Here is a 12,519-nt window from a genome sequence, read left to right as displayed (position 1 = left end):
GCAGGGACTCGTCTTCCACCCCATGATACCCACCACCACCATCACTACACGCCTCGGTAACACCTGCAAAGATGACTCACCCACACGACCATGAGTGTGTGTGTGTGCGTGTGTGTGTGCGTTTTCTCTTTGCAGATGTGTGTAATTGTGTAATATTGCAGTGTGAATGTATATGTGGCAGAGAGAGAGAGAGAGAGAGAGAGAGAGAGAGAGAGAGAGAGAGAGAGAGAGAGAGACTCCTTCAGGTAAGACAATTTCTGCTGTCTGATCTGTGTGTTCAAACTGACACACACACACACACACACACACACACACACACACACACACACACACACACACACTCAACTGGTAGATGGATTATACTTTAGTCTGTACAGGAATAGACGGATGTGATAAATGGACAGGTGGATAGATGGATAAATTATTATATAGAAATATATGAGACAGATGGATAGATACAGACAGACAGACAAATAGACAGACAGACAGACAGACAGATTAACACTTAAAGATTAAATCACCGTCCTCAAGGGGTTAAGGCGTAATGTTGTGTTCAGGTATTTTATTGAGGCCAATATCACCTGAGACAGAAACAGACCGGAATAACCGAGCAAACAGAAACCTGGAAAATTTCTAACACCATAAAAACGACCACTGAGTCGATGGTCGTAGCTTACAGCCAAACCCTTAAAGACTCTCTTAAAGAAACTCAAGCAGACTCACAAAAACTCAACAATGTCAGCGAGACCATGGAAGTCCTGCAATAAGAGATAAGAACCATTAAGGACTCAATAAAACAGGCAGTTACTGAGTCACTGGGCGCCATGAGGGACGCAGTGGCGAGGAGCATCGGGAGCGTCTCCTCTCCACAGCTGGGCGAGTCCAAGGCCACCACTATATACTTGTCTTACCTGCATGGCCATCACATGAACATGGGTCATCCAGGTTCATTCTCGAAACACCTCAACGAGACACTAACCAGGAACAACATTGTACCTGTTGAAATAAGCGACAAAGTCCCTTCAAAACAAATCCTGAAGGCAGTAACCCACTCAACGACTTATCGACGACCTCAACCCTCGCCTGAAATGGACCATGACCTCCCCGACTTAGGCAAAAGTCAGTATACCCGACGTGGCCAGTCAGTGAAAACCATCCACCTGAGAAATAAAACAGAGGCCCTCAACGTTTGGGACAAGCTCCTGGACGACCCCACGCCTGGTGGCCCTGGAGTCTGCCCGCACTACAACAACCCAACCCGCGACCCATCTATGTCCGCCACAGTGATCCACCTTAGATTAAAACTTAGATGATGTAAGATCACATTTAACAAGTGAGTCCATAACGTATTACAGTATATGATTATAATAAACATGTAATTGTAAAATCAATCTAGTCATTGTCTACCAAAGTAACCATTGTGCAACCTCATCCTAAATCCTAGGTTAGCTTAGTTAGCCAACAAACTCTGTAATGTGTAAAAAAAGGGGTGTCGTCCCCCTCTGTTTAACTCATTAAACTTCTTTTCCAACCTTTCCCCCCACGACTATATGTTGTGACTTCTCCATCTCTCATGTCTGGCTGTGCCTTGAGCCCCAGCATGCCTTCCATCCTTTCCCCACCTTAACCTTAAAAGACGGGGGGGGGAGGGGGGTGCAATAGGCCCGCTGCAGTTTCCTCCATTCTTGTGTTCTTATATATTGTAGACTTAAGTAAAATGGAATCTTTACTGTAGTGTTGTCATACTCCTCATCATTTTATGATACGATGATCACTGAAGATGCGGTTGTGGTTCGGCAGAGGATTAATTTCTTTTCTGTCAACCAGGCAGAAATAGTGGTTGATCAGGTACTGGTGCTGCCACTTGTCCAGCGTCCTCTGTGTGGGTTTTGAGGTGACCCAGCCCGGGCAGGGGTCGCTGGCGTCCCACACCATGTATCGACTTTCCATCCGTATCGCCTCCACAGCGAAGCTGCTGCTCGTGATGTAAAGTCTCAACTGATACAACCCGTTGATTAATAAGATGGTCTGAATTATGTCGAATAACAAAGGCCAATATGTATGTGGGGAGTTTTTCATAAGTCGTTTGTGACAACCGACACGCACGTAGTTTTCCCTGTTCTTGGGTTTGTATGGGAACGTGTAAATATTTAGAACACTACAGGGCCTCAGGTATTGACAGCAGGACCAGGGCAGAGTGCCCTTTGGGTCCACACCCGTAATATTCTTTAATTCGTCGGGCATCCAGTCCAGTTTGAACCAGTCTGAGTGCTTAAATAGCCCACAGCAGTGTTCCTTACTCTGGATGCTGTCCACCAGATGCCTGGCGTAGGAGTTATTGCCGTACAGTTTCATGGAGTAAGGGAAGACAGAGCTGACGGCATTACGGTATAAGACTGGCACTGTGAATCCTAACACCATTTGCATCGTCGCCACCACAAACAACACCGTCATCATTATTCTGATGCTTGGAGTAACCTTCTTGTTGAGGTCCACCCAATTGTCCGGGTTTAAACTCGTGTACTTGCGGGCGAGACACAACAGCACCAGCTACAGGATGAGAGTGATGACGGCAAACGAAAGAGAAACAATCAAGAAAAAGTAACGTATAACAAACGTCCTGTATTGATCATTTTCCTTATCGAATAACAATAAATCAAATACTTGTAAACCTTTATCGTAACTATTGAAGCAGTTCTACATCACCCCCACCTGTAAACAGAACCACACTATACCAACACGGGCAAGGTTCTTCAAGGAGCGGGAACACCTCATCCTCGCCGACAGATCCAACAGAGTTAATACCATTTTTCTGACTCGAGCAGCTAGGTACAGTGATATGTCTTGTTGAAGTATTACCCGGCACTAAAACACTGCTGCATTTATAATCAACTTGGAACTGACTGTATACTGTACTGTATAATTGAGGAATGGGTGGTTGTGGTAGTGGTAGCCGTGGTTGATGATATTTGTAGAAAAAGTGCTAGTAATAGTGGTAGTACTAGTGATGGATGGTGGTAGTGACTGTGATGTGAATTGTGGTAATGGTGGCAGTTTGTATGGGGCATATTAATAAATAGAATAACGATTTAAGCCATTAGTAAAATCCATGCATACGGTTTCCTTATAATTTATATAATAATAATAATAATAACAACAACAACAACAACAACAATAATAATAATAATAATAATAATAATAATAATAATAATAATGATTGGAATATTAACAACAATTTACCTAGATTTTGCTTTGTATTATAATTTGTTCTTGTTATTGTGACACCATTGAGTTACTGGGACACGGTGTTGAGCTGAGTCGTACAGTAGTTCTCATGTAGTCACCAGAAGAACGTGATCTGAGAGAGAGGATAGTGTCGCCAATGAGACGATATGAAGATGAGATGAAGTTAGGTAGTACAAAAAAAGGTATTATTTACAGTGTACAGGTGTGCCATTCAGGAGGTGAAAACTGAGATTCACGGCACCACTAACACCATCATCACACTAAGACACAGTAATAAGTACCAGTGTGATGGTGATAAATATGTAGTAGTGTGTGTGTGTGTGTGTGTGTCGCTGTGTGGTGTACCTCAAGGCTGCATGCTGAGACTCGCAGTGTTTCCTCTCACTGGTGTTGGTGATATAATTTACCCCTTGAAGAACCACTAATTCTTCTCCTCGTCTTGGTAACTGAGTCCAGGTGTTCTTAGCTTTCATTTCTTGTTATTTATTCTCAATTAGGAGAGAAAGTTGAGCTATTTAACGTTCTGAAGAAGAGAAAGTTGAGCTATTTAACGTTCTGAAGAAGAAACATCCAAGAAGAGTTTTGTGTTTTATGCAGACGTTTGTGAGCTGAATGTCGTGTTTTATAGTGATGAATAAGATGCATTATACCTGTTATTATTACCCCTCAGGTCCTTGATGCACGAATATAGTCACCAATTATTAAGAAGACAACTTTCACTTCCTTTCCTCTCCCATCTGTGCCAAGATTTGCATATTTTTCGGCACTATATTTTATAAACTTTATAAATATTTTAATTTATGTACAGAATATGTAAGGAAGACTGGGGGTAATTGTTATAATTTTACCTGTACACTAATCACTTAACGCTACCTGAGTTAGGTTAGTTTACTTTAGGTTAAATTAGTTAAGGTTACGTTAGTTTGGGTTAGGTTTAGGTTAGGTTAGGTTAGGCTAGTGTTCGATATACTTGTTGATGATAAGTATATGTTGTTGGCTTGACATTCTCCCACACTGTCCCCGTCAGAAGTCAACACTGAGGAACACACTGTTATCTTCCCCGAGTATGGAGGTTAACAGTGTACCAAAGGCAGTATAAAAAGTCTCCCTTATGTGTCGTCTTCTGCGTCAGGTGTTGGGGCGTTTACAGCACTGAAGGAGACGTCAAGTGTTACTGAAGGTCGGGTTCTGTAGTGGGTGCCAGGGGACGTGGTATTGCAGTCGGTGACGTATTTACCATGCCATTAACACCAGCCTCTCTCCCTCCTTTCCATCTTTCCCTTCTCTCCCCCTTCTTCTCCCCCCCCCTCCCTCCCGCCTTCCTCTATTTCTCTCCCCCCTCTCTCTCTCCATGAAGAAATAGCCAGTGAAGATGCCGCCACAGGCCCCAGAAGGAGTGTTCCGGTCTGGTTCTTGCAGACACAAGCCCACGGTGTCACGGCCACTCTTATCTACACATACTGTATACCCGCAGTGAATGGCGAATGACAAACACACCCACGAGTTAGAGCAAGGTCATGTCTTTCAACTTTTATTTATATTATTATTATTATTAATGAAAATAACGGAAATCTGTTGTTGGAGCGGATAGCCTGTTGATGACGTCATGTTCACTCTTCGGTCACGTCTTTTTATTTATCGATCTCTTATAATCGTGACTGGCCACCAGACCTAACATGGTAAAGTTAAATAAAGAAAATAATTCAGTGATCATACATATGTGACGATAGATTAGGTTGGATTTAAAAAGAGCGACTGATATTCTTTTCTTTGGGAGATATTAGTGAGTAATTCCTCTATGCATTACAGCTCACACATCTTCCAAGTTCAGCTGAATTTTTGTAGCTTCTGGTATGTGGACAATAATAGTCCTAATTAATACAAGTACTATAAATTAAGAAAAATAAGGTTCATAAATTAGATCAACGGCTTCGATAACTCCAGGGATTTTGAAGGTTTGGCATCACTTGTCAGTTCAGGGTTCGTGAGTGCTTCTTTTTATAATGCACGCTGTTAAGGAACAAATAGATGAATTTGTCCATACTGGTATACATCAGTTATTTATCGTCACTGGCAGTTAGCCAACACCTTCAGTGCTGGCTTCATATTAATAACATGGCGCGAGGGGCGGTGCCTTGTCCTCCCGGGAAGTGTTGTGTTGTAACCTCCCACTTCCTCGATATCAGTATTTCCTTTTAAACATTTTGCTTGTTGACCGTTCTACCATCCTATATGAGTTGTCTTAATTACCGTATATAAAGGATGATATAAAACTATCTTTGATTTTCACTTACCCCCTGTAATGATAAATAATTACAATATATGTACAGTACAGTATATACATTGTATGAGGCTGAATGTGGTTAAATAACGTTTGATTCGTCCTCAAAGAGTCACGGTGTCCTCTAAACTGCTCAGGAGTAGAAAAGAACAACATGACCTTCCGAAAATTGCCTCTACTTGTTCTCTATTGTGACGTGTGGGAGGCGAGGTTACCACGGGCAGGAGGGTGGGGTGTGGGCCAGATTTTTTGCACCCCCAAGGTGACTATTACTATTAAAAGCGTTTCCATGAGGTATAACACTCACAAAATACATTCTCTTGATAATTTATAGAGTTTAAAATGTCGCATATAAATTAATTTAGACAAACATATATTCAGAGGTTGTTTGGTGGTGATGGTAGTGGTGTGTACTGTACTTAGAATTTGGAAATAACAGTTGGTGGGCGGGGCCGAGTTGTAATAGGTCTTCCTGCCGCCTCACCCCGAGCTGGCGGACTACAATACCGAGGTAAGAGTAGCGTAAAAGGTAGCTGCCTTTATTCCCGAGTCATGTTGGTGTGACACTTTTTGTTTTACTTGTAGCTGTGGCAGGGTGGTGGTAGATGCCATGGTGGTAAGATAGCAGCAGGTGTCAGGTGTTGGCATGAATGTATAAATAAGTAACATAACTCAACATATATGTACTGCATAACTAAATAACTCTCAGGTGTCATCAGCTCAGTTTGTAGGTAATGGAATGCCATGGATAAAACTGACTTAAATACTTTATTATCATATTTTTTAATTAACTGAATAAATGATCAGCTGAGAAATGTTAATTTTGGACGGTGGTCGTAACAGTAAAGTATACCCTACTGTAATGACCATCAGTGACCTCGCATTGTCTCCTCCACGTCGTTGTGTTTCATGGAGCAGAAAATTGATGAAAGGTCAACTGTATATAGGTGTATGTTAAGGTGGATCCCATAGCCCAACCAACCTGTTATGGACATTGTGGATTAAACACATTGTATGTTTGGGCCTTCACTACATACAGTAAGGGGGCAGTATGGTCGGCACTGCCCTCATCCGCCTTTCGCTTCCCCAACTGTAAAGTTAGGTACCCATTCACGGCTGAGTGAGCCCCGGTCGTGAACCAGTGACCCTTAGGACAAGAAGTGAGTGTTGTACCCGCTCCATATTATGTTTTTGGAAAACTGGGCAGACAGACAACAGTTATTCAGAGGTGCACGCCCCTACACACGTATACTTGATACATCACTCTGATAAACATACATACACACACATACAAACATAACTTGAAATCCAAGGTAAATATAGGAATTACTGTGATATATACAGTACAGTATGTAATACACCTTTAGTAAATACAGTATTATAGTGAGGTACAGCCTGTGATGGTCAACAGTAGTAGCACACCTTTATGTATCATGATAACTGGTGAAGTTTAGTACTACAGTACAGTATATAGATCACAACATAATACCTTGAGGTCAGTGCCATTATGACTGACAGTTATCAATATTATTTTGAAGATAAATTTGGATAATGTCCTCTAGTAGATAAAGTTGTAATGGAAAACTAACAATAAAATAAAATAAAATATTAAAAAACAATGCACGTATAGACCTCCACATAGTATGATTCCTGAGGGTTACAAACCTTTTAACTATTGTGATTTACCAAGGACATATGTAGCGGTGCCAGTGTCCATGTGTGAACATTCTTGGTGTATGATAATCATGAATTACACAAATTTCCTCATGTTTTATTTTTAAAGTCTAATCACTCATATTGGTATTCTTCCTTATAAGAAGCATTTGTGTATTTAATTATATTGTTTATATTATATTTATACTGTATATCTATTTATCATTATTGTTAACCAAAATTACATCTATGAATCTTTCCCACCAATCAGCTCCATTGTTACAAGTTTAGTATTGCAACGCTGCCACATGTACGTCACCACAGGTAAAGGAACTCTTTAGGGCAACTGTACATACATTTACACAACATGCTTCTATGTGGCATAATCACATTAGTGGTATTGCTGGAATTATATATATTCTTCTTCTGTAGAGCTGACAACATCCACGACAACATTTCTTAGGTACTTAAGAAAAGTTTGTCTTCATAAATCATCATTTATTCTGCACTAAAGTGTTGAACTGACACCGATTGCAGTCTTAACTTTTCCTGTAGTCTCTCTTAACAGATAGATACAAGTTAAGTAGGCTCCTACAGTTTTAAAAGGCTGCAACTTCCATGCACACAAGGTTACCGTAGTCTATTGGCTTGACATGACAAAAGAATGACTGTCTTTGTACACAAGACTGTAACATGCCTCCCACCTTACCTGGCTGCAGAGTCTAAGTTTTGTTGGCTTGGATTAGTGCCACTTACAACAAGTTTATTTCTCCTGCCAAAATTTCAGGGATTAGAGGCACAGTGCCATCCATGAGGTGAACATATCCAACAGCTTCAACAAAATATAATAGAACAACATACAAGTGCACTTTAATTCAATCCAGATAAATTCATTCATAACACCTTGTACAAAACTAATCTGTGTACACTTTGTTATGCATCCATTACTCATCATCACTCTCTTCAAGATTGTTTTCATCTTCACCTTCATTGTCATCCTCTTCTACATTATCACTGCCATCATCATCATCACCACCCTCTTCTACATTATCACTGTCATCATCATCATCACCACCCTCTTCACTGTCATCATCATCCTCCTCTTCAATCTTATCATCATCTTCTGACATCTGTTCCTCTGTTGCAATCTTTTTCTTGGTCTCCTTTGTGACTTTAGAAGGTCCTGCTTCCAGCCTTTTTGCCACCTCATCATCCTCCATTTCCATCTCTTCTTCATCTATCACTTTGTTTCCTCTCTGAGTAAAGAAAATATTTAATAGAGACAAATATAAAATTAAGAATTTCATTAGTCTATATCTCTACAAGGAAAGTTTTATGCCTACCAATACATCTTCACAGTTTTTGTTAAGTCTGAGTGAGGATCTACCTGAAAATATATATTTTTGTCTTTAAATAATGATAAAATTTGGGTTAATTCACATTGCTTCACCTCGTGTGTTTTTCCAGGAATGTGTCACTAACCTAAACCCACAACTTACTAATCAAGAAACATAATACTATTGAAAACACAGTAACTCTTTGTCACACAAAAAAGCAATTAATAATCTTTCCCTGAATGTATGGTTGAAGTCCTGTAATGTATTTGTATACAGTATCGGAAATATAAGATTCTTAGTTTCATGAATAACTGTAGAGTCACATAATTATTTATTCATATAATTAGTTGTTACATCACACTGGAGGAATCAAAGTAAAATTCCTTGACCACATGTACTGTACACCTTCACCTGTTAGTGATCTTGGGTGGGTGTACAGAAATAAGTGAAGAAGGTTAGATCTATATCTGGAAATAGCAAGTTCATAAAACTTACCCTAAGGCCTGCAGCGGGAGATCGGATAAGGCTCATACCCTTCTTGACCTCAACAATGTCAGCAACACGTTGGATTTCTACACTCTTCAGGAGGCGGTCCATCACAAACTTGCCCTCACGCTTTGTTTTGATCTTTGCCACCTTCTTCATTACTTCCACTGTTGACAGATGAACATATTTATCAGGTAAACATGGATATATTTCACACTGCACTCATTTTAATGAACCCAGACATTATTCTCCCACCAGATAAAAAGTCCTCCATAATTTTATATAATAGTTCTACCCTTGACAAGATAAAGCATGTTCTGATTATGATCAATTATGTAGCTATGCTTATCAGAATATTATTAATACAGTATAACCCCAGTTATCTGGAGTCTGGGTAACCACCAGATTCAACTAACCGGCATAAAAATGAAATAATAAAAATTAATATTCCTCTAAAATCAGCTAGAAACATAAGTTTGAATAACACGCACAACGGGGTCTATCATAAAACACAATAGCACTTATTTTTTGTACAAAAAATAGTTCCACACTAAAACCTTCCTCTGGACGACACAACACAATTCAACCAGGCAGTCGCCCAACTGACTCAGACGTATGGCTACTGCTGTGCTGTGCTGTGTGTATACCAGGACATCACATCAAAGGCAACAACACCCATGCTCTTCATTTTCTTATTTTATAGTTTTAAATTATTTTTATATTTCTAGACCACAATAGAGTACAGTACAATATTGTAATAATTTTTCCACTACTGTTTTAGCTTCATTACTTATAACAATAGCAACATGACTGTTTTAGCTTCATTACTTGTAACAATAGCAACATGACATCTCACTGGCCACCTCATCCCCAGTTATTCTCCCTTCCCACCCTCAAGCTATCGCTAAAACCAAATTTTTACTTAACGTTAAGAGATAAATGCCATCAAAATTATTTTATCGCTAAACCGAAATAACGTTAAGTGAATTAAGGTTAAATGAGGGAAACCTGTCTGACAGTACGAAGACAATTCTCAGTTCCATTCTTGCATTATATTGAGTGTCTACTGAACTGTACTATACTACACTGTACTGAACTGTACTATACTATACTGAACTGTACTATACTGCACCCGACTATACTCTACCACACTGTACTATACTACACTGTACAGTATAGCCTGCATTTACGCGGTCAATTGAACCCGTTGAGGTCCGCATAAAACGAGAAACGCGTAAACGAAATAAGAGAATATATGGGATTAATTGAAATAGAGACTGGGCCGACCACCAAATTCCACTTTTTCAGACACAATACCTACGTTGTAGTCAAAATAACATCTTAATTTTATGATGGTATGCACACACAATTAATATTTAAGAGAAATATCAATAATATTAGGTTTTTAACACTTGCGTGAGTAGAAAAGATGGCTGGGCACACGGGGATGGGGGGTTGGTTCCGAGGCAGAGGGCAGATTATTGGCCCTTACCTGTATCACTTGTATCAATTGTATCACTATCCACCACAGAGGCTTGCAGGGCCTCTTTGTCAAACCCCTCAAAGTCCATATCCTCACTATCACTGACTTGGGCCGGCTGTGGTGGGTGGCGGGTGAAGAACTCGGGAATGTTTTGATGACTGGGCAACCTTGTGCGCACCCTACCCGCGCCGCTTCCCGCGTAAATGATGAAATTTACCGCGTAATTAAAACATTTCATTCTGGCAAGGTGCCGCGTAAATGACCAAACACGTAAACAAAATCCGCGTAAATCCAGACTATACTGTACTATACTGTACTGTACTATACTTTACTGTACTGAACTGTACTTTACTGCACTGTACTTTACTGCACTGTACTATACTATACTGCACTGTACTATACTGTACTGTACTGTACTGTACTCTACTGCACTGTACTTTACTGCACTGTACTATACTATACTATACTGCACTGTACTGTACTATACTGCACTGTACTGAACTTTACTAAACTGGAGCACTGTACTATACTGTATATGTCACAAAAATATTGCTGGTACCCACCTGTCTTTTGCCACAATTCTCTGTTATATTTTACAGGTATGTTTCTCTTCTTCTCAAACTCAAAGGAAGGGTCCACAGTCAGCTCTTTGCCTGCTGCCTTCCTGAAGGATTTTGTCCAGCGGACTGAGCGTGGGTTTCGCTTCCTCTTGAAATTCTTGTGGCATCTTGGGCGGCAAAATTTGAAGATCTGAAAGTAATATGAAATGTATAATTTGCCACCGGATATATGTAACCTGTCTGTAATACTATACCAAGTTCATGTTTGTTTGTTTTTAAAACTAAGAGCACTGTACACTACTACAGGACGTTAGGTTCGGTCATTTGCAAGGGAAACATTATAGAAGAAAAGTATCTTAGAATTGTCTAAACTATTGATTGCAAAGATAAAATTCCAGAGATTCGCTTAGCAGCAACAAATGAAATACAGATAAAATTCCTAAGATTGCCGTGTTGTCATTAAAGTTAAATTTACCCAACATATTCCCTCTTCAAAGTCATGCCCACTATGTGCAAATCATGTTCATATATACTGTATAAATATAAATTATATATATATATATATATATATATATATATATATATATATATATATATATATATATATATATATATATATATATATATATATATATATAAACCCTAAAAATAAAGGTCATTCATTCAAATCTCAATGAAACAATAAGCAGACATTATTTAAGTAACAATTCACGGCTGGGCATAAGGCGAATCCCAATTAACTTAAAAACTAAAACAATTCTGCCAAAAATGCAATAGAATAAACGTATAAAGTAACATTAGAACATAAGAATGGAGAAAACTACAGCAAACCTGTTGGTCCATACTGGGCAGTCCCGTTCACCCCCAACCCATATTGCTCATATATCCATCCAACCTGTGTTTGAAGCTACTTTATTTGTTTGTTGCAGTGTTAGTATCACTCTAAAATAAAATATATATAGCTTCCTCTCCTGTACATGTTGTTCTGGTCACGACGGCCATGAGGCTCCCTACACTACCTGTACATACTGTATAAATATTTTATAGTCACTAACCTTCGAATCATTCCTCACAAATTGAATCCCGTGGCCTGGGTAGACTTTGCTGGAGCAGAAATAACACCTCTCAATGCGCATTTTTGCAATATATTAATGTGTTCTATTTGGTGAGTAACATGTGGCTGCCCTGCCTCGGCCTCAGTTGTGGTCGCTTACTGCACCACGGGGAGGAGGACCAGTGTGTGTTGAGGCCATCAATGAAAACTAACCTGAGAGGGAGACAATAAAATTTATGGAAAACTAAGATATAGTGCTCCGGGTATTGTAGTATTTATGCCATGTTTAAGGATTATTAATGTACTGATGATACAGCCGCCGGAAGAATTACCCCTCGATAACCTTTCTTATTTATTAGACTAAAGTTCATAATCATTGTTTCATTTTCCAGAACTTACATTTTAAGAGTTTATTTCGT

The 12,519-nt window shown here is 39.5% G+C and overlaps 1 protein-coding gene across 1 annotated transcript; it reads right to left on the bottom strand.

Annotated features, from left to right (window-relative positions):
* Positions 1-7,663: 7,663 nt before the first annotated feature.
* On the bottom strand, positions 7,664-12,272 carry LOC121859066 (probable ribosome biogenesis protein RLP24). The gene is made up of 4 exons (XM_042355728.1): positions 12,102-12,272; positions 11,050-11,236; positions 9,013-9,170; positions 7,664-8,436 (listed from the first exon to the last, which is right to left on the bottom strand). The coding sequence occupies exons 1-4, from the start codon at positions 12,180-12,182 to the stop codon at positions 8,125-8,127; spliced, it is 738 nt and encodes a 245-aa protein (XP_042211662.1). The 5' UTR covers positions 12,183-12,272; the 3' UTR covers positions 7,664-8,124.
* Between the last annotated feature and the right edge of the window lie 247 nt (positions 12,273-12,519).

The sequence above is a fragment of the Homarus americanus genome, unplaced genomic scaffold (genome assembly GCF_018991925.1).
Source record: "Homarus americanus isolate GMGI-L3 unplaced genomic scaffold, GMGI_Hamer_2.0 scaffold5773, whole genome shotgun sequence".
Classification (NCBI taxonomy): domain Eukaryota; kingdom Metazoa; phylum Arthropoda; class Malacostraca; order Decapoda; family Nephropidae; genus Homarus; species Homarus americanus.
This window is presented reverse-complemented; position numbering and strand designations above follow the sequence as displayed.

Coding starts and splice junctions, on each gene's coding strand:
- LOC121859066 (XM_042355728.1), bottom strand. CDS start 12,182: ATGCGCATTGAGAGGTGTTATTTCTGCTCCAGCAAAGTCTACCCAGGC. Junction 11,237..12,101: donor TTGTGAGGAATGATTCGAAG/GTTAGTGACTAT, acceptor TATTACTTTCAG/ATCTTCAAATTTTGCCGCCC. Junction 9,171..11,049: donor AGAATTGTGGCAAAAGACAG/GTGGGTACCAGC, acceptor ATCTGTCAACAG/TGGAAGTAATGAAGAAGGTG.